Raw genomic sequence first — 25,184 nt, forward strand, 5'->3', positions numbered from 1 at the left:
GCCTCGCTGCCGGCACATGCTCCCGAGGACTGGATGTGGGGCAGGGGAAGGACCAAGCTGGCACAGAGTTGCCAGTCCCCAGGGAAGCCCAGAGCATCGTGTTGAGACAAGTTTTCCCCAAACCCTCTCTGAGCTCAGCCCCCCTTCACCCACCCAGCGTCAGCCTGGGCCGGGCAGAGGTGGAAGGATCGGAAACCCAATGGCATCCCTGGTGTGATGGAAAGGGGCACGAGAGCAGGAAGGACTGTAGGGCTCAGCCCTACCTCTGCCATCTGTGGGCTGACAGGACCCATTTGGCATCAGATGCCAGAGGTGAAGGGGCTGGTGAAAGCCAAGTGCTGATGGTTCAAAAGAAAATGTACAGTTTTGACACACAGATTAGAAAGTTTAATGGTGGGGAGGGTTTATGTCATATTTCCTGCCTGCTAGCAAGAGAAGGGAAATAGAAAAGGGGAGAAAAGTGGGGCTGTGTGGGTCTTTCCTGACCACTTTCCCTCCAGATGCCTTGAGCCATAGCTGTGTTGCCATTGAGTTAAATATTAAGAGGTCAAGTAGTAGAGAACCAGAAACCTAATTGTGTGCTGCCCTCCACAGCACGGTGGTGTTCTGTGAGAGCAAACACGGCCCCTCGCGTTACGGGAAGGTTGTGCTGCTCCAAGCGACGGCCATAGCCCAGTCACAGTGAACATCACAACCCTGCAGGTGGGAGATGCCACATTGCTGCACGATGAACGTCAGCAGCCCCTGGCGCTGTGGTGCCCGTGTACTGTGCCTGGGAGGCCACAACTGAGCTCAGCACATGGCGTTTGGGTGCTTCTGGGTGCTCCTCGTGTCCCTGAGCAATGAAAGCCACTTATATGCATCCAAGCACACATGTGCATCCAAGTGTCCACAGGCATAAATGCATCCCTGTGCTTTTGTGTGCATACACATGCTTGTAGGTACATATGTGTGCAGGAACCCCTGTGCTTACATGTGCTGGCAGTAGTGTGTGCACTTGCGTACAAAGGGAGAGGAAGCCAGGTGGTCCCAGTGGCAGGGCACGCTGTCCTGGGATGGGACTGGGGAGTTCTTCCTGCCCCATAGCAGGCTCAGCTCCCAGCCCACGTTGTGTTCATTCTCCCTGCTCCCAGTGGAGAAACTGAGGCAGGGGCCAGCCAGGGTCACAGCCACAGGGCACAGCCTGGGCATTCCTAACCCCCAACAGCCCACTGCTCACATCACCCCTTACCTGACTGGGATGGGCCCTTCTCTCCCCGAGCTGTGCTGGGGGACTGGTCCCCATGGCTCATCATTGTCTCTGGACAATGTGGCCCCCACCTCACATCCCTGGGAGGGTGAAAGGTTGGTGTTCGCAGCCCCACAGAGGGGTCACGGACTCCCAGCTCACTCTATGCTCACACCAAGCTGTGGGGCCACCATACATCTCACGCACCCTCCTGCCTCCCCCTGTCCTCCATGGCCTGCCCAAAAACCAGCCGGAGCCATGCTGCCTTGGGAACAGCTTTATTTGCGCAACCCTGCACCCGTGGGGCAGGCAGGGCATGTCCTATCCTGTCCCATCCAATCGCACCCCACCACTGTCGGGATCCAGGGCTGGTTCCCATCACGAGGCCACTCGCCATGCGTCCCGCAGCCTGGCCTTCACCCGAAACTTCTGCACCTGCAGCACGACACCGAACTTGCCCTCCAGCGAGGGCAGGGGCTGGTCCTGGGGACACTCGAGCGTAAAGCGCTGCAGCACCCAGGCCAGGAAGAGGAACAGCTCCATCTTGGCCAGGACTTTGCCCAGGCAGACGCGGATCCCGGCCCCGAAGGGCAGGTAGCTGGGTGAGGGCGAGTGGATGTGCTGGCCCTGCTCATCCAGGAAGCGGCCTGTGAGGGGAAGGGGCACCATTGGCATTAGCAGGGATCGGTCCCTGAGACCTGCCCCAGTTCATCACGTGTCCCTCCCCTATGCTGCAACAGCAGAGACACTGCGAGTGCCCCAGCCAGGGGGGATCAGCATCCAATATCCCACCACCAAGCCACCCCCAGGCTCAGCCTCTCCTGCTGTGCCCACCCTGCCATCCCCTGCACCCCGAGAACACTGAACCCACCAGGGTTAAACTCCTCAGGCTTGTCCCACTCCTTCTCGTCATGGTGCACGGACCAGAGGTTGATGACGACCCTGGCACCCTTGGGGATGGAGTATTCCCCGATGCTGCAAGGCAAACGCAGAGGGAGATGGTTGCTCCCTGCAAAAGTCTCTGCCCGCATCCTGGCTGTGCCCCATGGGGGTCTCACCTGGTGTCGGCAAGGGACACGTGCGGGATGAGCAGGGGGGACACGGGCCGGATGCGCAGCACTTCGCTGATGGTGGCCTCCAGGTAGGGCAGCAGCGGGCGGTCGCTGAGGAGGGGGTGACGCACCAGCCCAATCTTCTGGTCCATCTCCTCCTGGATCTTCCTCTGGACCTGGGATGGGAGGAAGGGCTGGGATGGGACCCCAAGGATGGGGGTGCCCTGTGTGTGGGGGCTCCCCAAGGCAGTGGGGTACACTCAGCCTCACCAGCATGCTCTGGCAGGTTGTGCAGGGCAGAAGTAAAATGCCCACAGCCTGATTCTGCTTATTGGCAAAGCCTTGACATTTCTCTTGGCACCTGCCTTCCCCAAAGCCCCACCACAATATGGCCCTGACATAGGATGCAGACCCACCTCAGGGTAGTGGAGCAGGTAGAGCACAGCCCATTTGAGCACCGTCGTGGTGGTCTCCACGCCAGCCCCAAAGATGTCCCCCACTGTCATGAGGAGGTGGTCATCAGTCAGCTCCAGCCCTGGTGCCAGGGTGCTGCTGCTCTCAGCACTGAGCCTCACTTGCAGGAGCGCATCCATGAGGTCCTTCACGGCGTCCCCGCAGAAGGCTTCCTGCCAGGGCACACGTGTGAGCTGGGCTGTCCTGGGCACAGGCCCCTCCAGCTCCAGCACCCCCCAGCTCCTGAGCATCGCCCTGTCCTGGCCCCGTTGGCACCTTGTGTTCGGTGAACTTCTGCTGGAGCAGCTGGTCCCGCACCTTGAGGCATCTCTTCAGCAGGGCCAGGTCCTTGTTGGGGAAGATCTGGGGGGAGAAAAGCCCCATTATAATGAGGGGTTCCGGTTCAACCCAGCCTCTGCAGGCCCCCAGGCAGTCACTCTGTGCCCACCAGGGCACTGGCTTTTGTGGGACACCAGGGCAGGGACCCTCCTAAACCCCAGGGGGCTCAGGTAGCCCCCTCCTGCACAACACCTCCCAACTCCTCCCTCTGATCCAAGGTGAGATGAACTGGCAGTCCTTGTGTCCTTGCTTACCTGGAGCCAGGGGAAGATGTCCACCAAACTCTCCTTGGCCACAGTGTCCACGATACCCTGGCTGTACTCCAGCATGGCCTCGAACTCGGGGTCCCCGCGCCGGTATGAGGAGTTGAAGCAGAGGGAGCAGACCACGTTGGTGACAGCCCGTGTGAGCTCAGGGCCCATGTCCAGGGCCATATCCTGTGCAGCGCTGAGCGTCTCACACAGGGATGCAGCCTCCCGACAGACTGGGTGGAGGGGAGAGGCAGGTAAAGGGGTGATGGTGAAGATGAGGGCATGCAGGGGGCAGCTGGGGATGAAAGGAGGGGTCCCCCACTCATTCAGGGTGTGCAGCCTGCAGGGCTGAGCTTCCAGGGGCTGGGATGGCCAGAAGGGGTGATACTGGGTGCTGGGGAGGAGCAGAGGGGATGGAAACACACGGAGAAGTCTCTGTGTGCAGCTTAATGCACCTCCCGGGTGGAGTGGAGAGCCTGGTGGGCTGGGGGCTGGCTCCATGCCTCACTTTCCCCAGCTGTGAGTGAGAGGAGGCAAAGCTCAGGGGGGAAACGTATGGGGAGAGGTGTTGGTGAAGTACTGGGGATGGAAGGAGAGGGACCGAGCTCCTGCCACGCAGAGTAAGTGCGTGCTGGGGGGTTTGGGCTGAGCCAGTGAGTCTCCCCTTGGTTCCCAGGGGATCAGGGCACAGGGAAAGGAAAAGCCCAGCTCAGATCAAGTGCGGGAGGAGGCAGAGCTGGGAGAGGGTCTGGGGGTTGTTGCGGGGCACTTACTGATCCTCTCGAGGGTGAGCGAGCCCTCCCCGAACATGGAGAGAGCAGCGTGCACCAGCTTGCGCTGGAACTTCCACAGGGGCCCATAGCTGGCAAAGGCGATGTCCTTGCCCCCCCGGGACAGCAGGTCCGTGGTCACCTGTGGGGGACACAGCCCCAGGGTCACCCTGCTGTAAGGCAGCCCCGAAAGGGGTGATGCTGGGGGTGTTGGATGATCATTTCATCTCATCTAGGAATGTTCCAGCAGGTGGCTAGTGCTAGTGGGCAAAGCCAGGGCCATGAGCTTTACTCCCTTCCCTACCCGCCCCTCCCAAAGATTGATGGAGAGGTTTGGGGACAGATACCAGGGTTGGGGTGCCCAGGAAACTTGGAGGGTGCAGGTACCTGAATCCATGACCCCATGCCCCAAAATGCAGCCAGCCCCGGGGAAGAACGGGCCCCCTTGGGATGGAGGATGCGCAGGATTCGCGCTGGGGAGCAGGGCAGAGAGGGGCTGCCCCTGCCATTGCTGCAGGCAGGATGGGGGAGAGAAGGACCCTGCCGGGTGCCAGCCCCTTTCATGGGAGCATCCCCCACCTCCCTCCACGCCGCAATAGGAGGGGATCCCCCAAACCCTGCTGCCGACTCACGGTGCGGGGCCGTCCAGCGAAAGCCTTCCCCTTCTTCAGCAGCACCTCCCTGGCGTGCCGGTAGCTGTTCACCACCACCACGTAGTGGGAGCCCATCCAGAGGGCGTAGAGGCTGCCGTAGCGGCCCTGCAGGCGCCAGAGCCGCAGGTGGAGCTGGGGGTGCCCGGCCAGCTGGAGCAGGCTGCCCACCAGCGGCAGCGCCGGCAGGCTCCGCGGCCGCCCCGGCCCCGAGGTGTCCCTCCGGTGTGCCAGCCCCCAGGAGCAGAGCAGGGCCAGAGCCAGGGCCAGCAGCAGGGCGCCCAGCAGCGGCATGGTGGGGCCGGCTGTGGGGCTGCAGCGGCGCTGGGGAGCCTTTATACGGGCTGCGGGGTCGTCGCCTTGACCCCAAGGCGGGCTCGGCTCCTTATCAGGGGGACGGGAAGGGGGGAACGGGCGCTGGGCCTGGAGCCAGCTCTGCAGCTGGGCACCTGACGGGGGGCGAGGGCAGCGGGGCCATGGTCGCACCGGGTGGCCATGGGGAGCTGCATCCAGCGGGCTGTGGGCCAGGGTACAGCCAGGGATGGGTCTGTTCTCAGTGCCATGAGCACGGCTGGGGACTGGTGGGGTACTGGGGGCTGTCCCAGCCTGGGAGCCCCTCGACGTGCCTGGGAGGGGGTGAGCAGCACAGAGCGGGGGACACTGGGGAGTGTGGTCAGCAGTGGGCAGCAACGGGCAGTGCTGAGAAGCCCTGGGCAGCAATGGGCAGCACTGGTCAGCACTGGGCAAACCCTGGTCAGTGCTAAGAAGCCCTGATCAGCACCGGTCAGCCCTGGTCAGTGCTAAGAAGCACTGGTCAGTGCTGGGCAGCCTCGGGGTGCCCGTGCCCGAGGTGATGTCCGGGTCTGAGGTGTCCTGGGGAGGGCCATGGGGTCACAAGAGCCCCGAGGGGCCCGGCTCCGGGCAGAGGCGGTCCCTCCGCCCCACCTGCCGCGGGCCCTGCGCCTTCCCGACTCTTCAGTCCCCCGGCACTCGCCGTAGCGGTGCGGGGCGGTGCGCGGGCAGGCTGAGATGGCGGCGGCGGGCGCGGCGGACGCCCAGGCGCGGTTCGGGCACTCGGTGAAGGGGCTGCTGACCGAGAAGGTGACCAGCTGCGGCACCGACGTGATCGCCCTCACCAAGCAGGTGCTGAAGGGCTCCCGCAGCGCCGAGGTGAGCGGGGGGCGCCGCCGGGCGGGCGACTACAGGGCCCGGCATGCAGCGCGGCCGGGGAGTGCGGCCCGGAGAGCCCGCGCGGGGCACGCTGGGAGCTGTAGTCCCGGAGGGGGCATCCCGGTGACAGGGGGACCCCGGCAGCGGGTATGGCCGCTTGGGTGCCCCTGACAGCGCTGGGGGGAGGCGGGAGGCTGCCTTCGCCCCATGGCATCTCCGCAGTGACGGGCTGGAGCGGTGCCTCGGGCTCTCCTTAAGGCCGTGTACTCTGAAGGGGGGGCACCCCCAAGCCCACACCGTGTTGCTCGGCCCCCCGGGCTGTCAGCCTGGCACACGGGTCTCGGGGTGCAGAGCTGCTGCTGCCTCTCAGTCTGGTGTGTTTGTGTCTTAGCTCCTGGGTCAAGCTGCTAAAAACATGGTGACGCAAGAAGATGCCATCCTGCACTCGGAAGATGTAAGCTGTGTTTTACTGCTAGAACAAGTGTTTCTAATGGACAGGAGGAGAGGAGGGTTATAAGAACAGATATGCAGACATGTTATGTCCAGTAACAGGGTCTTTTTCTGCCCTGAAATCATAGAATGGGTTGGATTGAAAGGAACTTTTAAAAGTCTTCTAGTCCAACCCCCTGCTATGGGCAGGGACATATTCAACTAGATTGGGTTGCTCAGAGCCCCATCCAACCTGGTCTTGAATGGTTCCAGGGATGGGGCATCTACTACCTCTCGTGAGTTCAGGCAGCAGGGCTGGTGGCCAGAATAATTTAGTGCTGCTTCAAACCCACATGTGCTGCTGGTCTTCCAGCGTCCTGCAGCCCAAGCCAGCCCTTAAGCTGTGCTATCTCTACTGGAAAGCTTGAGGGACCATACGTTGAAACAAAGCACTTAGTGTCTGTGCCTGTCTCATTGGGAAAGAATGAGTGTGCCACTGCTGACAGATACTGGTGAGGGTGTTTCAGAGGCAGTGCAGTGGCACAGTGGTGGCCGTGCTGGAGGAGCTCCCCAGGGCATAGGGACAGCTTGCCCTGTGATTCTGCTGAACTGCTCCCATCCAATGTTTATTCTTTGTCTTGTCTCCACAGAGTTTAAGGAAAATGGCCATAATAACGACTCATCTACAATACCAGTAAGTAGAGGACACCACATTCTCTCTGGGGAGCTTTCCATTTTACTTAAAGACTTTGCATGAAGCCTGCTCAGACCAACCCCTCTTGCCTGGCCCCTCAAAGCTGAGCAGACTCTGGAGCTGGGATCTTCCAGCACTCTCCAGCTCCACTGGTACAGCTCAGGCTGTTTTAGGGTGGGAGCTGGGATTTTTGCCTCCTGTTTGCAATGCACAGGCATGAGATCATGTGACACATTTCAGGCTAAGGAGGAGCAGCCAGGGCCACTGCTGTCCTCTCAGGACTTAGTCAGGAACACACCGGGGTGTTGGCCTCCTAAACCCATGATCAAGTACCTTTTCTTCAACATATCATGAACCTGCTGCTGAGATTTTGTTTTTCTAATTCTTTATTTTGTCTCCTTTTCTCACCTAGGCAAGAAGCAATTCAGAAGAAGTGAGTGCTCAGCCAGCAGGACCTGGGGGATGCATGTGGGGGTTGATGGAAAGGGAAAAAGGGATGGACTAGGGTGGGGGAAAACAGCAAAAAGGTTTTGCAGCTGCCTTTGAAGCAGATCCTGGCCCAGTGGGGTAGTGTTTCAGTATTGTGAAGATGGGAATTTGAGTGAAGGGATGATTTATACCAAAACTTCCATTTGTTTCTTTAACATGGTAGAGCCTATGAGGTTGGTTGTGATAGGAGAGGAGGGTGGTGTAGAGCAGAGCTATCTGCTTATGGGTGCACAAAATGAGGTTTGCCTTGTGGGGACACAGAGGTGGGTTGGGGAACCCCAGGGTTCTCTTTGCTGTAGTGTCAGCACTAGAGCTGTTCTGGTCAGTGCAGCCTGGGAGCAGATCTCACTGTGAACCTCTTCTTGCTTTGTCCCCAGCGTTGAGCAGTCGTCAAACCTACAGGACCAGCTGAGCCACTTGCTGAAATGAAGTGTAGCCGGAGGCACGAGGACATCTCGACTGGCACTGAGGGCAGCAAAGCGTCCTTTCTCTTCCAGACCTGGGGATTTGGATCTGTGTCTGGATGGCGCTGGATGTCAGCTGGGAGATGTGCAGAATCTGTGTTTCTGGGCACGTGGGGCCCTCTCATGTGCCTCCATCAATGTCTCTGCTCCAGGACACTCTCCTGCTCACCACTGCTAACTGAAACAAACTTGTGTGAAACTTTGCTCCCCCCAGCAATTCTGTGTCCGCTTACTTCCCATGTAGCATGAGGTGCTCAGTCCACACCAGCACCCCTGGCAAGAAATGCATAAAATTGAGCTGTGGATTTTAAATACAGGTGCCAGCAGTTTGGCACTGATCTGGATTTAGACACAGAGGTGGCACAGAGTGCGTTTTATTTAGGGCATGTTAATCAGTGGGAGCTGTAAGTGGGTGGGAGAGGTGCTTCAGTGCTGACTGGGGTGCCAGCCCCAGTCCAGCATTTCTGAAGGTGGGAATGTGGGCACACACCTCTGTCACTGGTCAGCTGGATATGGTTTGGCCAGCATCCTGCTCGGAGGTTATCTTACTTTCCACCCTGTCAGAGTTCAGAACATCATCCCTTTGCCAACCCATCTGCACTGCTTTCGGCCTTCAGCTGCATTCCTTTTCCTGGGCTGTGGCTCCAGCTCTTGATGAAGCAGCCTTGGCTGTGGTGTATGTATGTGCTTGGGAAGGTATCCAAAGGCCTGGCCGGGAAGCAGGCAAGAGAGCATCAGGGGCTGGTGTGCTCAGTTCTGCACTGCTTTGTGTTGGAGGAGTAGCTACCAGGCTCCCGTTAACATCCCGGGGAGCAACATCAGGCCCAGGCTATAAATACTGTGTCTTGTTTTTGGTAAGTCAGTTATCTGGAGCACTTGGAGCGCACGGGAAGCACTTGTTTGCCCGAGTGTGCTTTTCATCAGCTGATAGTGGAAGGCAGGCTGAGAGCAGGCATTGGCATGACACGTTCATGTTGGAGCTGGGGTTTGGCTCCTGAGAGCCACCTTCTGGGCTGGATTTCACCGACCCCTCCAGTGCCGCTGGTGGCACCGCTGCTCCTGCATCCCCATGAAGGTGCCACTGTTACCCAGCGGCCATGGTGGGGGGTATGTTTTTGCCTTGGGAGGGATCCCCAGCTTTGCAGATGCACTTTGGGAACGAGGGTTTTCCCTGAGCTGCAACTCGTTTGCTGGGAATAAAAGCTGCCCTGAACACCACCAAACCTCACCAGCCTGTGCTGGATGCCATTGCAGGTGGTCCCTATGCAGGGGGGAGACTAGGACAGTGGGTCTCTGCCCCCCAGTGTCCCCCGTTGTGCTTCAGCTCTGGGGGCTTCCTTGCAGTGTGTCCGTGCTGCAGGTGGCTCATCTCCTCCAAGGTCCCATCCTCTGCGGAGGCTGGAGCAGCCCTGCAGCATTAAACCCGTGTCTCCCTGCATGTGGAGTGAGCAGGGACAGAGCTGCACCCATGGGGTGCAGAGCTGTTGGGGGGGAGGCAGCAGGGAGGGGTTTTGGGGGTGCGGGTGCAGGAATGGCCCGTGAGTGATGGGAGCGGACCTCGCTTCCCCCGCGGGGCCGTCGTGCCGGGGTTTGGCCGGGCGGGAGCGGTGCCGGGCGGAAGCCGGGCGCCGGAGCCGGGGCGGTGCAGGGTGTCGGGGCGGAGCGTGGCCGGGGCTGAGCAGAATCCGGCCAAGCGCAGTAAGGCAATAAGGCGGCCCGGGGCTCTGCTGGGGGTGCTGGGGCACCCCTGCGGCTGGGGGCTCTCGGTAAAGCAAGGGGGGTGGTGGTGTTTGGGGAGGTTTTTAGGGGCTCATCTGTCCAGGGCAGCTGGGACTGGGGTTTGGGGGGGACAGCGGGATGTTGTCAGGAGGCCCAGGAGCATCCCACCAGGCTGCAGGTTTGGGGGGTCTCCTTGAATGCTGCTGGCGGGGGGCAAAAAGCGCTCCTGTATGTGGGGGAAGAGGGAGGTTTGGGACCTCTGGGAGGGCCTGGTGTGGTGACCATCGCAGTGGCGTCAGGCACAAGCCCTGTGTTCCCATTGCAGTGGCAGCAACCTGTGGAGAGCAGATCCACCGGGAGGTGCAGGTGAGGGGTAGGGGGGGACGGGGTGGCTGGGCAGGGGCAGCTGAGCCCGGGCTGTGCTGTCATGCCTGCTGCAGTCAAAGGGCAAAGGTGGTTTTGGGCTCCAGATAACAGTATTAGCTGTGGCTGGCTCCTTTGCTCCAATTTCCATAGGGATGGGGCGCTGAGCAACCCCGTGTTTCCCTGCCCTCATTCCCCGTGCTCCTCTTGGCTGGGGAAATGGGGGCTGCAGCCATCAAAGTTATTGTAAATGGGAATTAAATCCCCTACTGCATAAACACATGAGTGCATACAAGCAAGGGGAGCCAGGGAGGATGGGGGCAAAGGGGTGCTTGATGTTAGCCTAATTTTTAGGTGGGTGCAAATGAGGGTGCCAGTGTCAGAGGATACTGGGTGCAGGCATGGCCCCCGTGTTCTGGTGCATGGGGAGCTCCCGGGGCACAGCTTGCTGTAGGTCGGTGACCTCTGTCCCTCCCACCTCAGGATTACTATGGCAAAGAGCTGCAGAAGACGGAGGACCTGAAAACCAAGGCGTGCATCACCTCAAGCAAGCCCGTTCCCAAGGCGGTGAGAGATGCCTTGGAGCGTGTCCATGAGGAGGTGGTGGCGAGGTAAATCCCGGGGTTTCCCCTCTGTGTCCCCATGGGCTGCAGCCCCTCAACCACCATGCCCAGGGGGGCACCTCTGCCCGGCTCAGCTCAGCATCCCCTCAGGTACTATGGCTGCGGCCTGGTGGTCCCCGAGTGCCTGGAATCGTGCTGGATCCTGGACTTGGGCAGTGGCAGTGGCAGAGACTGCTACCTGCTGAGCCAGCTGGTTGGGGAGCAGGGCCATGTCACCGGCATAGACATGACCGAGGGCCAGGTATGTCACAGAGCCAGGGCTTCCCCTCGTCCCCCCAGCATTCCCCCGCCATCATCCCCTTCCTTCTCCCAGGTTGAGGTGGCGAAGAAGCACATTGCCTACCACATGGAGAAGTTTGGCTACCAAAAGCCGAATGTGGAGTTCCTCCAGGGCTACATGGAGAAGCTGGGTGACGCCGGGCTGGCCGACAGCAGCTATGATGTTGTCATGTAGGTACTGCACAGGGCACTGCCACCCCTGATGCTGCTGCTGCTGGGGTCCAGGCCTGCATCCCACTGGGTCACCTGCTTCAGGAGCACATGTTAGGAAAGGGAAAATCCCAACTGAGTCTGGGGTAGAGTCTGGGAATATACAAACTGCCCATTTCATGGTCAAATCGGCATCTCCAAATCCTGCACGAAGCACTGGGACATGCAGCAGGCAGTGGATGCGCAGCAGCTGATGGTGCTGATGGTGCAAATGAACTCTGGTTTCCTCCCAAGCTCCAACTGTGTGATCAACCTTGCCCCTGACAAGAGGGCCGTGCTGCAGGAGGCCTACCGTGTGCTGAAGGTAGTGCTGGGGCCGGTGCCCGTGGTGGGAGCGGAGCGGGGTTGGGGTGGCCCTGCTGTTGGGGTGCCACTGGGATGCAGCAAATGGGACCCAGCACGGTGATGTGGGATGGGGCCAGGGGAGGGCACCTTTGCATAGGGTTTTGAGCAAGGTAGCATTGAGGGGTGCCCAATTCTCCCCTGCCCCTTTTGTCCTGTTGCTTCCTGGGGTCTCCCTTCACTCCTTGCTGCCTTCCAGCCTGGAGGAGAGATGTACTTCAGTGATGTCTATGCCAGCCAGCGCCTGAGCGAGACCGTCCGGAAGCACAGGGTGCTGTGGGGTGCGTAGGGCTCTGGGATGGGGGTGCATGGGATAGGGAGACTGGATCTTTGCCTGCATCACCTTTGTCCATGGTTTCATGCTAGGAGAGTGCCTGGCGGGAGCCCTGTACTGGAAAGACTTGTACAGCATCGCTGAGGAGGTGGGGTTCAGCCCCCCGTGCCTGGTCACTGCCAGCCCCATTACCATCGGTGACAAGGAGCTGGAGAGCATTGTTGGTGAGGGTCTGAGCACAAAGCATGAGGTCTGGGCAGCCATGGGGGGCTGTGCTGGGATCCGCAGCTGGTTCCCAAAGCACCAACCTCTCCTTTGCAGGTGACTGCCGCTTTGTCTCCGCGACTTTCCGCCTGTTCAAGGTGCCAAGTAGCAACCAGGCCGGGCCGGGCCAGGTCACCTACAATGGTGGGATTGTGGGGCATGAGCGAGACCTGGTGTTTGATGCCAACTTCACCTTCAAGGTGCGTGTGTGGCACACTGGGGCTCCCCAGGATGCCACGAGTCCTGTTCTGTAGGGATGGGGTAAAGCAGTGCTACTCAGCAGTGTCCTGTGTGATTTCGGGGGTAGAGGGGTGGTAGGTGGGAACAGAGGGGCTGTACAAACCATGGAAGGTACAGACAGGGAGCCGGACCCATGCATTGCATTGCAGTGAGGGTGGGAGCGGGACATCCATGGTGGCTTCACAGGAGGGTTTGAAGCCAGCTGCTTGGTGGTGTGGGTGTTTCTCAAGGTTTTGGGGTCAGGCTGCGCTCCTGCTTTTGCTCCCCACTGTCATCTGCCTGGGTGGCTGGGGTCCTCTGGGCCACATAACCCGGACCCCAGCGCTGTGACCATCCCTCTGCCCGCAGGAAGGAGAGGTGGTGGATGTGGATGCTGAGATGGCTGCGATCTTGAGGAGCTCCAGGTTTGCAGAGAAGTTCCTGATCCAAGCTGGTGCTGCACCGCAGGGCTGCAGTTGCAAAGGGATCAAGGTTGGTAGCAGGCAGCCCCACAGCTGGGTTTGGTGATGGGGATATGGGTGTCCTATGCCATCAGAGTTGCCCTGGGGTATCAGAGAGGTTATGGTATGACACCAAGAGACATGAGTCTATCTGTGCCTGCAGGAGCCTGTGGGGCACCGAGGGGGTGCCTTAGTTTGGGCAACTGCACGCAGCACAGGTTGGAGCCCTCCAAAAGGGGGATCTGCTTTAACCACCAGACATGAGAGCTCCTTTGCCTGCCAACATGTCCATGGGGGCTGCCAGCTCTGACAGCTGGAGCTGCCTGAGATCTCCCAAGGGGAGACATCCTTCCGCATGGGAGATGGCTGGAGACAGCCCATCCCAGGGAGGTGATGGCCGATCCCTGTGGCTTGTTCCTGCCCATTGCTCTCCCAGCTGCTGGTGTGAGCTTGGCCCTGGCTGCCAGCCCTGACCCTGGAGCACAAAGCACCTCTATCAGCTGGAAGCCTCTCTTCTCTCTTTGATGGTCTCTCCAGCCCATAGATGGGCCAGGAGAGGCAAGGGAGATAACACCCTGCAGCTGCATGTCCCTGAAACACAACCTTGTACTTGAGGAGGGGGAGATGTTCTTGGGTCCCTGTCCAAGCAGGAGGCACTTCTGAGATAAAAGCAGAGCCGAAGTCCCAGAGAAGCTCTTGGCTTCCTCCTCGTGGCAGGGAAAAGCAGCTGAGTGACCCGGGGGCTGCCCCATGTTAGCTATGGAGGGTCTGCTTGGGCTGCACTGCTGGCAGGGTGTGAGCTGGGGGGAATGCAGCCTTCCTGGGGTGCCTCTTGCTTCTCTCTGGCCTGATCCTGCCCCCGGTGTTCTCTGCCCTCCAGGAGAAGATCCGTGATCCCTTCCAGCTGCTGGAGCGGCTGTCGGCCCCGTCTCCTGCCTGCTGTCCTGGTGGCTCCTGTGGTCCTTCCTGCTGAGCGCCGAGCGATGCCCTGCACTGGAGGATGCCAATAGGGCAGGAGGATGCGGCCCCAGCAGCGTTAGGCTTCCACCTCACAACAAATAAATGGCCAAGCTCGAAGGCTGTGTGCTTGTGGCCGGGACCACAGGGCCTGTGGGGTGCTGTGCTTCCCCACTGGGGCTGCTGGGGCAGGTTGTGCCTGGTTCTAGTGAGGATGGGCAGCTGTCCTATGTGAACCCTCACTATGGGGCTGGCAGTGGCTGCATGGCCTGGACATGCAGGCAGGGATGGTCTCTGCTGGAAAGGGGTTGTGGGTCCCTGCATGTGGGATGGCAGGTCTGGCGTGGGTTTGGCAGCAGCTGTGTGCTGATGTTGCACCCATGGAGAAGAGTGGAGGTGATTGCAGAAGGCAGCTTGGCAGAGCAGGGTGCCAAAGGAGGCCCTGGAGCCAAGCAGGTCCTGGCCCTGCAGCATGCATCCCTCTGCATGAGCCTGGCTCCAATCTGAGGTATTGGAGAGCCCGCAGCTGAGACACAAATGCTTCTGAGAAGCAAAAGGCACAGCAAGAAGCAGCCCAGTTGCTTTTTTCCTTCTTTTGAACTCCCTGTGCTAACCTGCCACACAGAGGGATCTGCAGGCATCCATCTGCCAGGCAGAGCCCATGCCAGCTCCCGGCAGCGGGGCCAGCAGCTCAGTAGTGTGGTTGCAAAGAAGCATCTCCCCAGGGCGGTGGGTGAGAAGGGTTGGTCACCTCCTGAGGGCTCAGCTTCTTTCAGCCCTGCTTCTCCATGAAGAACTCACTGTGGCACATTGGGTGCAGAGAGATGCCCCTGTTGTTTGCATTCAGAACAGGGGTTGCCCCCAGCGCAGCTCCCTGTGCCATGTCTCACTTGCAGCCCCATAGCCCATTCCACGAGATGGACATTTCTCTCCCTTTCCCTGTGCAGCACTGCTGAGGTTTCTATTTTCCCCTGGACTCCATCTAGCGGGAAAGCCCCAAGTCCTCTGCAACCATCACACCCGCAGAGATTTGCAGGGAAATGCAGGGATTCTGGAAAAGCAGAAACCTGGGTGACTGCATCCTGCAGTGGGCAAGGAGCGAGGGCTATGAGGTGGTGGGGGGAGATGAATTCCACATACCCCGTCCAACAGAGGCTGTTTGGGAAAGGAGAGGGGCTGCTGAACAACAGCCCTTGGGTGAGCAGCTGAGCTTAGAAATGAGGAACTGCTCCCACCCCTCCTCACGCACTGGTTTTCCAGGAGGGACCGAATTCCCCCTCTCTGCATTTAAGCAGCATCTTGCTGTGGCATGGGGGAAGATAAAAAGCAAACAAAAAATATTTGGGTTTAAAAAGAAGCCTGGACAAGTGCCAGTGATGCTCTGCAGCAGCAGTAGTGGTGGCTGAGGAGGGTCTCTGTGGCAAGGAGGGATTTCCAAAACATCTGGCATGAAAAGTGTGAGTAAAACCTGACTGTTGCCCAGTGATGGGAAATCCAGAAACAGGCATGGCAGCCTTACCTGCCCTCTGCCATCAGCAAGATGAGGGAGCAATTTACTTACAGTGTAGAGATTAAACATTTAAACAGTGCCTGTAAGTACAGCTTCTTGGAAAGTTGCCTTGCCAGCCCGTCCTTTTGGCTGTGGACAAGACTACGAGTCTGACCTATTGGGTGCACAAAAATTCCTAAGTTGTTGTGTTTAGAGCTATACCATGAATAAAGAAAATAATCCTTGGTGTTACCTGGAGTCAACAGAGTATGTATTAGCTGGCTTCGGGTAGGAGACCCTGGCAGACCAGCCTCTGGGGTGGCTGTGACCTGGCAGGTAGAAGAGCTCTGGAATTGCATGGAAGGACCTCACTGATGGGACCTTGGAAAGGACCTGCTGAAAACACAACCAAGATGCTGTTTAATCTCCCCCTGCATAGCCCTCTTCTGCGATTGCTTACAAAGACTTTCTCAAAGTCCCCACAGAGCCCATCCTGCGAGGTTGGCAGCAATTAGCTCCTGCTATCAAAGAGCTTCCCCAGTGTGAACGGAAGAGCAGACGGGGCAGGGGTCCTTCCTGCAAACCCCTTCATTAAAAGGGCATGCGTCCCTGCTACGGCCTTTCAGCTTCCCTGGGGGCAGAGGCACCCACAGAGAGGTCTCCCTCTTGTGTGCATACAAAAAAAGGTCACAGCTAAACACCACTGCTTTTGCATAGCACTGTTTTTTTCCAAATCCTCAGCATTTCTGTGAGGATGCAGCTGAAAGGACTTGACTCTGAGCATTAGAGTAGGGGTCCTCACCAGGCTGTGGATGTGGGGGTGTCTCACCTGCCTGGCTTTGCTTGTGCATGCACAGCCTTGGGGGTTTTAGCCCCCCTCAACCCATGAAAAGAGGAGGTCCTGCAGCCCCATCCCCTGGGAACTCCAAAACAATGTGTCCAACACCCTGCTCTAGGTGTTTTGGTGGTTGTAGAGCTGGGCCAAATCCCCTTCTCCCAGTGTGAAGCTCCACAGTGTTCTGCAGGCAGGGAGGGTGCAGTGAGGACAGGAGCCATAAGTTGTGGTGCTCTGATTCACCCCGAGGTGAAAGGGAAGTGACTCTGGAGTCCCTGCTCACTGTGGTTAGTGGGGAGTTTCTGTGGCTCAGCAGCATCCGTCACTTCCCTGGGGGAGCAGATCTGCAGAACTCCCTTGGGATGAGCTGAATGAGGTCTGGGACCAGGAAAGATCTGTGGCTATGGCCCCATGAGCACTATGGTCTGCTCCCCATGTTGGATTGGCCTGTGCAATCCTCTTCTTCTCCGTTTTCCAAGAGCTTAAATGGAGGGGAGGGAGGCTAGTTTACGTCATGTAAAGGGTCTCCCTGAACCCAAAATGTGGTCTCAAACACCATGAGCCATACCGGATGCTCCCAGGGCTGCTCATCTTGGGCTAAACTGCATCCTGCACTGTATGTTGCTCATCACTAGTTGAAGATGGAGTGATGAGGCTGTGCCTGTGGGGATTGGGGCACAGCAGCTGAGGCCTCGGAAGCAGCCTGGCTCTCGGGGGGGTGGGACATAAGCACACACTAAATTACAGGTCTCTTCCCAAATCAGCTCCGTGCATCCAGGTGGATGGGGCGCAGCACCCGGGGAGGTGTTGAACGGCCCCAGTGGGAGCTGCAAAACGCCGGCCGCACTCGTGCCCGGTCTGGACGAGGGGTTTGTCGAATCCGGGGAGGCTGGAGGTGCCCCGGGCGGCTGAGCAGAAGGCGGAGATGGGAGCGGGGAGCGCCGCCCGGCCCGGTTTGACAGTTAATGTTTAATTTCGCTCTCAGGAACGACACAGCCGAGGAAATGTCCCGGCACCGGTCGAAGGGTGCCGGGGGAACGGCGAACGACGGCTGAATCGTTGGGCCTTACCACACCGACGGCAGTTGAGGGCAGAGCGGGAGCGGGCACCGGACGGTGCAGGGAGAGCCGCTGCCCCCGGCCGGCAGCACACCCGGTACCGAGGACGGGTCCCCGAGCACGGGGCAGCCCCGAGGAGCATCTCCGGCCCGCAGGAGGCGGCAGGGCACAGGGATGCTCCCGCCGGGACGGGCCGCGCCGTGCGGGACCGCCAGAGGGCGCTGCGCGACCACCGACCGGTGCGGCGGGGGGGGGACGCAGGGCGGCGCAACGGGGCTGTGGTTGGGGGCGAGCGGCGCAGGTCCGTGGCAGCGGCAGCTGGAGCGGGGCCGGGCAGGGGCGGCGGGGTCAGCGGTTCCGTCCCGTCCCGTCCCGTCCCGTCCGTCCGGTCTCGACCGCCGGCTCCCGCGGCGCGGGAGCTCGCGAGCCGCCCCGCCGAGCGCCGCACGCGCCGTCCCGGGGCCCGCCGGCCGCACCGCGCCCCCATTGGTCGCGCCCCTCCGAGGCTCCGCCCAGCCGGCCCCAGAGCCCCGTAGCTATTGGCGGAGGCCGCTCGGCCGGCCCCGCCCCCTCCCGCCTGGCGTACACACCGGAGTCACGCGCCCCCCGGGCTGGGCAGGCGGTGGCGAGTGGCGGGGCGGGGCCGGGCCGCCATTGGCGGGGGGGGCGGGCGCTGATTGGCGGAGCGCGCCGGCTGGCCCGGCCCCGCTGAGGCGGGCGGGGAGGGGCGGGGAGCGCAGCGGGTGGAGGCGGCGCTCGGCTCGGCCCGGCCCGGCAGTCGCCGCCTGTCAGGTCCCGCGGGCAGCCGTGCCCGCCGCCTCGCCCGCCGCCGCGCCTCGCCCGCCGCCACCGCCGCCGCCGGGGGAGCCGGGGCACGCCGCAGGCGCCGCGCGGCGATGCGGGGCCGCGGTGGCGCCGAGCCCTGACCAAAGATGGCCGCGCTGCCCGGTGGGAACATGGCGGGGGGCGGCTGGGGGGCGCGGGTGCCGCCGCCGCTGCTGCTGCTGCTGCTGCTCGGCGGCTGCCTGGACCGGCGGCCCCCGGCTGCCGCCGCCGCCGCGCCGCCCGCTGCCGTCGTCCCGCCGTCGGCGGCGGAGGAGACGGTGATCATCGGCCTGCGGCTGGAGGACACGGACGACGTCTCCTTCATGGAGGGGGGCGCGCTGCGGGTGAGCGAGCGGACGCGGGTGAAGCTGCGGGTCTACGGGCAGAACATCAACAACGAGACCTGGTCGCGCATCGCCTTCACGGAGCACGAGCGGCGGCGGGGCGGGCGGGCGGCGGCGGGGCCGGCGGGGCGCGGCGGCGGAGGGGGCGGCGGCGGGGTGGGGGGCGGTGGCGGCGGCGCCCCGCAGCGCTGCGGCATCCGCACCTCGGACATCATCATCCTGCCGCACATCGTGCTCAACCGCCGCACCTCGGGCATCATCGAGATCGAGATCAAGCCCCTCCGCAAGACGGAGAAGAGCAAGTCCTACTACCTGTGCACCTCCGTCTCGGCCCCCGCCGCCGCCGCCCTGGGGCCCGGGTCCGCCGGGGGGCTGGCGGGTGCTGAGGGGCCGGCCGGGCCCCCGCCATGGGGCGAGACTACCTGGATCTACCACGATGGTGAGGACACCAAGATGATCGTGGGTGAGGAGAAGAAGTTCCTGCTGCCCTTCTGGCTGCAGGTCATCTTCATCTCGCTCCTCCTCTGCCTCTCGGGCATGTTCAGCGGCCTCAACCTGGGTCTCATGGCTCTGGACCCCATGGAGCTGCGCATCGTGCAGAACTGTGGCACGGACAAAGAGAAGAACTATGCCAAGCGCATCGAGCCTGTGCGGCGCCAGGGCAACTACTTGCTCTGCTCCCTCCTGCTGGGCAATGTCCTGGTCAACACCACGCTTACCATCCTCCTGGATGACATTGCTGGCTCTGGGCTGGTGGCCGTGGTGGTCTCCACTATCGGTATCGTCATCTTCGGCGAGATCGTGCCGCAGGCCATTTGCTCTCGGCACGGCCTGGCCGTGGGCGCCAACACCATCTTCCTCACTAAGTTTTTCATGATGATGACCTTCCCGGCCTCCTACCCTGTCAGCAAGCTGCTGGACTGTGTCCTGGGCCAGGAGATCGGCACGGTCTATAACCGTGAGAAGTTGTTGGAGATGCTGCGGGTCACCGACCCTTATAATGATCTAGTCAAGGAGGAGCTCAACATTATACAAGGAGCCCTGGAGCTGCGCACTAAGACTGTGGAGGATGTGATGACTCCCCTCCGAGACTGCTTCATGATCGCTGCCGAGGCTGTGCTTGACTTCAACACCATGTCTGAGATCATGGAGAGCGGCTATACCCGCATCCCTGTTTTCGAGGGTGACCGCTCCAACATCGTGGACCTGCTCTTCGTTAAGGACCTGGCTTTTGTGGACCCTGATGACTGCACTCCGCTCAAGACCATCACCCGCTTCTACAACCATCCGCTGCACTTTGTCTTCAATGACACCAAGCTCGATGCCATGCTGGAGGAGTTCAAAAAAGGTGGGCTCGTGCCTGTGGCGGGGATGTAGGGAGGGGAAGGTGCTGCTCGGTGGCAGTCGGCATTTATCTTCCTGAGGTGAGGGAATGATGCAGAGAGGCCTCTTGGGTTCCTCCTGCTCATGGAGGGGTTTGGGAAGGTGCATTCAGGACAGAGAGTGACCAATATTTAGGCATCTGCCTGTCCCGTGGGCCAGAAAGCTGATACGCGGCTGGTATGTGCCCCCGGCCAATTTTCCTCCCTGCACTGGGATGTGTGTGTGGGCACAGTGCCAAGCAAAGGTTGTTTTGTTTCTTGCTTTTTCCACTCATCTGTCCATTATAGCGAGAGCTGCTGACGGGAATCCGCGCCCGTTCCTTGGCTGTGTCTTCTCGGTGCTTTTTCAGCTGGGCTGACAGCGAGGAGCGGGTGGGCTGCCCGGGTGTCTTTCAGGCTCCGTGCGCGCACACGTGCTGAGATAAACACGGCACTTCAGCTCCATTCATAGGCTCAGCCGCCCGACCTCAGCTCTGTGCTCATGTTCCAGTCATTTAGGTTGATGCTTTGATCTCGTAACTCATAAATAGTTTCAGGGTCTTAAAATACATTTGAAAGCACCTGTTGGTGCTGCACTCAAGGTCTTTTTCCCTACGCTTCCCTCTGCCCCCAGGAGCACAGGCTCAGCAAAGACGTGACCCTTTCTACCTCGCCGGTGTACAGTATGTATTAGTTGCATCAGAACGGGACCGAGATTTTCTGGCCCCCTCTTAATTGTAGGAGGTGTTGACCTGACAAGTGCATCTTAATTCCTGTTAGAAGCTTTTGCTTATGAGAAAGGAAAAACCTTTTTTGTTTTCCTTTTTAAATCTGTTCCTCTCTGCATGTCAGAAACTCTATATGGCCTGTGCAGGAAAGTGCTTTCAAATAAATAGTTAAGTAAAATTTCCAACATTTTCCTGTGCTGGAAAACTGAAGGCCATTAGAGTGCTGTGGAGCTGTTTGTACCTGGGGAGATCTGATCAGTGTACCCCTGAGCAGCTCAATCCCTGGGACATGAGATCTTCATAGCCGCACTGGCTCCACAGTTAGGCTCCTGGGGAATATCTGAGTTCACCTTTTGTCAACTGCAAAAGTTACCTTGAAAAGAACTTTGTAAATTGGTGAATGGTCTTTCTAGGTAATAAATTTAAATTGCCACTTAAATTTCAGGTGCTGTTTTTCCACATGCCGAGCTTTGACAGCATGGCATTTGGTCTCTTTTTTTTCCTAATTAATTCAGTTTTGGGGATTTGGAGGGTTAACCCACTGGTTTTCTCATCTTTATTTCATCTTCACAGATAGAAGGTGAACATACTCCTGCGTTTATTGAGTGGTTTTCTCCATCTCTTTCTGCCTCTATGTAGTGATGGGGAGATATTGGGTTCAGAGCTGTTGAAGGAGAAATGAAGGAGAGCCTCCCGTAGCTGTGATTTCTGCACTGTGAGATCTGCAGCTTGGATCTGGGAAAATCGATGATGTCACTTAACTGTTGGCTGGTTAAGATGGGATTTTGCCGCATGTGTGGGCATAGGGTGGTTCTTCTCACCCCCCTGCCCTGTTGTTTGGGCTCAAGGAAGCATGGTGGGGTTCTTAATCTGTAGCAAGACTTACATTTTTTTTTCTAGTTTTGTTTGTAGCAATGTGTCTAAAGAAATGAATATTATGCTGGTCACTTTATTTCCCCTGCGAGAAAGAGATTCAATGTACTCCTTTGCGTTAGTCCTTTTAGTTAATAGCTGGCAGAATTACATGCACATTTTAATCCTGCAAGTGTGGCTAAGCCAAATATGCCTCCTTACAGTTCCTGAAACTTGTGCTTAAAATAGGCTTCTTAAAACTTCTCCTGGGTGGCTTGGAAGGTGCAGACCCAGAGACTGCTTTCCCTGGTAGCTAGAGGACTTCCCAGTAGCTCCTAACATGTGTATTCCCTCCTGAGATCATTGCATCCCAGAGTAGTCTCTGTAGTTGTGAATAAATTCAGTCTGGTTTGATCATACTTAGATGTTTACTCCAGAATAGCTATGCTGGTTGGTGTGTATGGGCAAGCCCTGTGTTAGGACCAGCTCTGTTTGAACTGGTTTCTCTTTTAAAAGGTGCAGATATGGTGGAAATAAATGGCTTCCTTTGTCCTTTGAAATGAATGTAAATAACTGATAGCTTGCTTGATCTGGCATAGCGCAGTGTCTTTTGCAAGAGTGCTTCAAACTTTCTTCTTCAGAGCAACCTTGCCAAATTCCCGTGAGAATGTACAAATTAAGGGTGAGAATCGAATTGCATGTTACTCTCTGGTAGAGTGTTGAAAATAAATAAGCCTACAGTTTTTAATCATTCCCTTCCCATCACATTGACCTTTCCCAAAGTAGGCTTGCTTCAAAACTCACGTGTATGTCTGTTTTCTTCCCACCCAGGTCCCTGCTACCGGTTTGGTGCAAGAGGCAGCTCGTGTGGTCGTGCTGTCAGTTGAATGCTTTAATTGGTTTTAAGGAGAGAAGCCTGTATTTTTAAGCAGTTTTGTAGTTAGCTGGGTAGGTGGGGGTTTGAAGCTCACTTTTTGGGCAGGAGCAAAACATTCTTAACCTAAACACAGAATGGAGGCTTATAAGGAAGAGATTAAAAGCGAAACACAGCAGGATATATGTCCTTACGCGGTTGCAGAAGATGAAATCAGTAGTTCTGTACTTGTTCTGGTGCTCAGGCTGAGCAGCTGAAGGATTTGGTGGTGGGTCTATTATTAATGTTCACCCACAATTGCAAAATAAGTATCTTTTTCACTTCTATGCTGCCAGGCAAGAAACTTAATTTTAAGAGAGAGCTGCAACACATTCCCAGTCCCTATTGCTCTAATCTCTTGAAGTGTGAATAAACATGATTTCTGAAGCAGTCTGCAGAAAAGCTTTCCCTCTAAAAAACATTGTTTACTTACAAATAAGTAGCTTTTGAAAGAGGGACAATTTTCTATTCTCGTTGACAGACCTTAAGCCTCTACCTGCACTGTCAAATCCATTTGCCTACAAGTTGAGCAGGCTGAGTGTTTAACTTGAATTCAATCATTCAGATTTAATGCAAGGAAGTGTAAGGTACCCTTTATACTGGCCTAAGGAATGGCCTGCCGGACTTTGCTTAGTGCAAAGAGATAATCTCATTCGAAATAAGTCCACTCCCAGCTGATCTGATGTTGGCCACTGCTGTAAAGGGGAGCAAGGCGTTACCTGTTTCAGGAGTGATTTGTGTCCTGGCTCCTAAACTGCAGCAGGGAGTGAATGAGAGACAAAGTAAGTTTTGGAAAGAAGCTAGTGAACTGTCTCCACTGATCTCCTTTTTCTTGTTGACAAGTGTGTGGGCTTGCCTTCCCCCCACCTCCCTTTTTGACAGTTTTCCTAGGTCTCTTCTCAAATGCTCTCTGGAACTTGCTCTCAGTGTTTTTCACAGGCAGATCTCTGCATGTGTGATCCTAAATCCAGAGCATTCTATTTCTAGCTCCCTGCCTGCCAGAGCAACAAGAATTCAGCTTGAAGAGCCTCATGTTGTAATACTGATATTTCAAGACTGGCCCACTTTCTACCAGCCATTGTACTGCTGCTTTCCTGGTGGCCTGAACAGCTCTGGAGGGCAGTGGTTTCTCAGAGTTCTCCTTACCTGGAGACTTTGAGTCATACCTTTGATCTTACTTGTATCTGTATCCACTATTATGTAATACAGAAGATCAGAGTTAATAACCTGTTACAAAGAAGTCACAGTAACTGTGCAGCAGTTCTGAGCTCTTGTTCTCTGAATCACATGCCAGCCTTGAGAAAACTCCTAGATTCCTTATTAAAATCATCACCAACTGGACGCTAAAAGATTTTTCTTTCCTAAAAACAATGTCACATTTAATTTGGTGATCTTCTCTTCGGGCTCTGTTGGGCTCATATTGTCTGTTTTTAACAGTGTGTATGTTTGGTGGTTACATTCAGTGTGGACATAGGACCTGGGGAAAAACTTTGTCCGTTTCTTTTTTAGTTCTTCTTCCCCCTGCAAAGAAAACCAAGCCCCAGCAACCTAAAACATAAACCCCTTACTTTTGAGGGAGCAGAGAAGAATACCTAGACCTACTTACTCCTTGTCTGAGAACATAGATCCTCTTTTTGGAAACAGGGAGGACAGCAAGTGATTGGTAGCCCAGGGATCCAAAGTTCTGCATGGTTGTTGTCGGTCTGAGGTTTTTTCTGGTATGGAGTCATCTACCTTTCTGGTACAGCTCTAACCCAGGCATGTAGGTGGCTTCTTTCCTGGTCTCTTTCAGCTTTTATGGGATACCATCCAGAGTCCAGACTTCCCATAAGTAACTTTTATTTAATGGATCTGCATGCTCACTTTCTAATTTATCCAACAGGTTGCCCTTCTCCTGAGCCATTTTTCTGTGTACGTCTGTGACTGCAGCATTACAAGAAACTGGAAGAAACTTCATAAATCCCTCTGGGATTATGAAAGGCATGTAAAACTCCTTGGAAAACAATATAATTTTCAAGGCTGCTTGGCCAATAAAAGGCACCTCCTCTGATCCTTTTGGGGAAATTCATATAAAAGGAAAGGTGTTGAGAAGGTCCAGCGTGGAGTCTTTTTGTGTGAAAGAGAGTAGGGGAGTGGTAGGTGGGAGGGAATTTGCCACCAAGATACAGAAAACTTCTCATGATATGCCTGCAGATTTGTTCCCTGAACAAAAATTGCGTGTGGGGGTTGCCTCGTGACACGGTTTCTTGGCTGTCTGACAGCGTAGCACCCGCAGGTACTGCGCTGCCAAGAGCTTTGCTGGCCTTGCAGAGCTCCTGAGGGATGAGCGCTTGTTCCACTGGAGAGGAGCGGATGTGGGTTACTGCAGGCAGCCCTCCTGCTGGTATGCTGAGGGGGAGGCGTCAAGGGGAATGCATTGGAGAACAGCTCCAGTTCTTCCTAGGCTCCCTACTGCGAAACTTTTTTAAGGACCAGGAGAAGAAGAGATGCTGCTGGAGGGCTGCAATGCTTCTTCACCCTGGTGTAGGTGAGGGGCCCAACTGGAGGCTCTGATCTGCTGCTGAGAGTAGAAAGAAACATGTGGTTCAGGTGGCTGACAGGGAGAGGAGTAAGTGGATTAAATGGCTTGAGCAGTAGAGGTTTGAACCTGATGCTTATGTTGGGTATGATTCTCTGATTGCTTTTTGAGCAATTGCTAGTAATTCTTGTCGTTCAACAAGCACAAGAAGTTGCCTTTTTCTCCCCTCAGCTGTTTGCTAAGTTAGCAAATGCTTTCCACAACTGAAGCTGATAGGAGTGAATTCCACCACAGGTGAACCATGTTCCTATCTGCTTTCTCTGTGACTGTAAAGGTTATCTGTAACAGGCACAGATGTAAACTTCAGGTCAGTCTGTGCAACCAGAAGCATTTCATGGCCAATTTTGGAGTAGAATAGAGAGAAGAGGCCGAATGTTGCCATCTAAGCAAATTTAGTAGTGCAGGAAAATGACTTGGTAGTTTAAACATTGCAGTATTCTTCAGGATTTCTCTGCCAACATGAGGTTCGGAGGGGCAGAATGCTTCCCTGGTGAACTTCAG

At 57.2% G+C, this 25,184-nt stretch overlaps 4 protein-coding genes across 4 annotated transcripts in view; 3 read left to right on the forward strand and 1 right to left on the reverse strand.

Annotated features, from left to right (window-relative positions):
* Nucleotides 1–1,490: 1,490 nt before the first annotated feature.
* On the reverse strand, nucleotides 1,491–5,039 carry LOC115608953 (steroid 17-alpha-hydroxylase/17,20 lyase). Its single transcript, XM_030488525.1, has 8 exons — nucleotides 4,726–5,039; nucleotides 4,097–4,235; nucleotides 3,327–3,556; nucleotides 3,010–3,096; nucleotides 2,697–2,906; nucleotides 2,287–2,456; nucleotides 2,100–2,203; nucleotides 1,491–1,875 (listed from the first exon to the last, which is right to left on the reverse strand). Exons 1-8 carry the CDS (start codon nucleotides 5,035–5,037, stop codon nucleotides 1,607–1,609), a joined length of 1,521 nt encoding a protein of 506 aa, XP_030344385.1. The 5' UTR covers nucleotides 5,038–5,039; the 3' UTR covers nucleotides 1,491–1,606.
* A 705-nt stretch (nucleotides 5,040–5,744) lies between these two features.
* BORCS7 (BLOC-1 related complex subunit 7) lies at nucleotides 5,745–8,343 on the forward strand. The gene is made up of 5 exons (XM_030488536.1): nucleotides 5,745–5,913; nucleotides 6,305–6,367; nucleotides 6,993–7,036; nucleotides 7,449–7,469; nucleotides 7,903–8,343. The coding sequence occupies exons 1-5, from the start codon at nucleotides 5,773–5,775 to the stop codon at nucleotides 7,952–7,954; spliced, it is 321 nt and encodes a 106-aa protein (XP_030344396.1). The 5' UTR covers nucleotides 5,745–5,772; the 3' UTR covers nucleotides 7,955–8,343.
* A 1,295-nt stretch (nucleotides 8,344–9,638) lies between these two features.
* AS3MT (arsenite methyltransferase) lies at nucleotides 9,639–13,820 on the forward strand. The gene is made up of 11 exons (XM_030488535.1): nucleotides 9,639–9,687; nucleotides 10,034–10,074; nucleotides 10,555–10,682; nucleotides 10,785–10,935; nucleotides 11,008–11,144; nucleotides 11,418–11,487; nucleotides 11,725–11,806; nucleotides 11,892–12,023; nucleotides 12,121–12,263; nucleotides 12,652–12,774; nucleotides 13,624–13,820. Coding segments are annotated over exons 1-11 (1,101 nt in total). The 5' UTR covers nucleotides 9,639–9,686; the 3' UTR covers nucleotides 13,717–13,820.
* A 4,159-nt stretch (nucleotides 13,821–17,979) lies between these two features.
* Nucleotides 17,980–25,184, forward strand: part of CNNM2 (cyclin and CBS domain divalent metal cation transport mediator 2) — a 120,780-nt gene continuing 113,575 nt past the window's right edge. Inside the window, exon 1 of the mRNA XM_030488537.1 lies at nucleotides 17,980–19,599. Coding sequence (XP_030344397.1) covers nucleotides 18,015–19,599 — 1,585 coding nt within the window. The 5' untranslated portion in view covers nucleotides 17,980–18,014. The remainder of the gene's footprint in view (nucleotides 19,600–25,184) is intronic.

This window comes from Strigops habroptila, chromosome 5, assembly GCF_004027225.2.
Source record: "Strigops habroptila isolate Jane chromosome 5, bStrHab1.2.pri, whole genome shotgun sequence".
NCBI lineage: Eukaryota > Metazoa > Chordata > Aves > Psittaciformes > Psittacidae > Strigops > Strigops habroptila.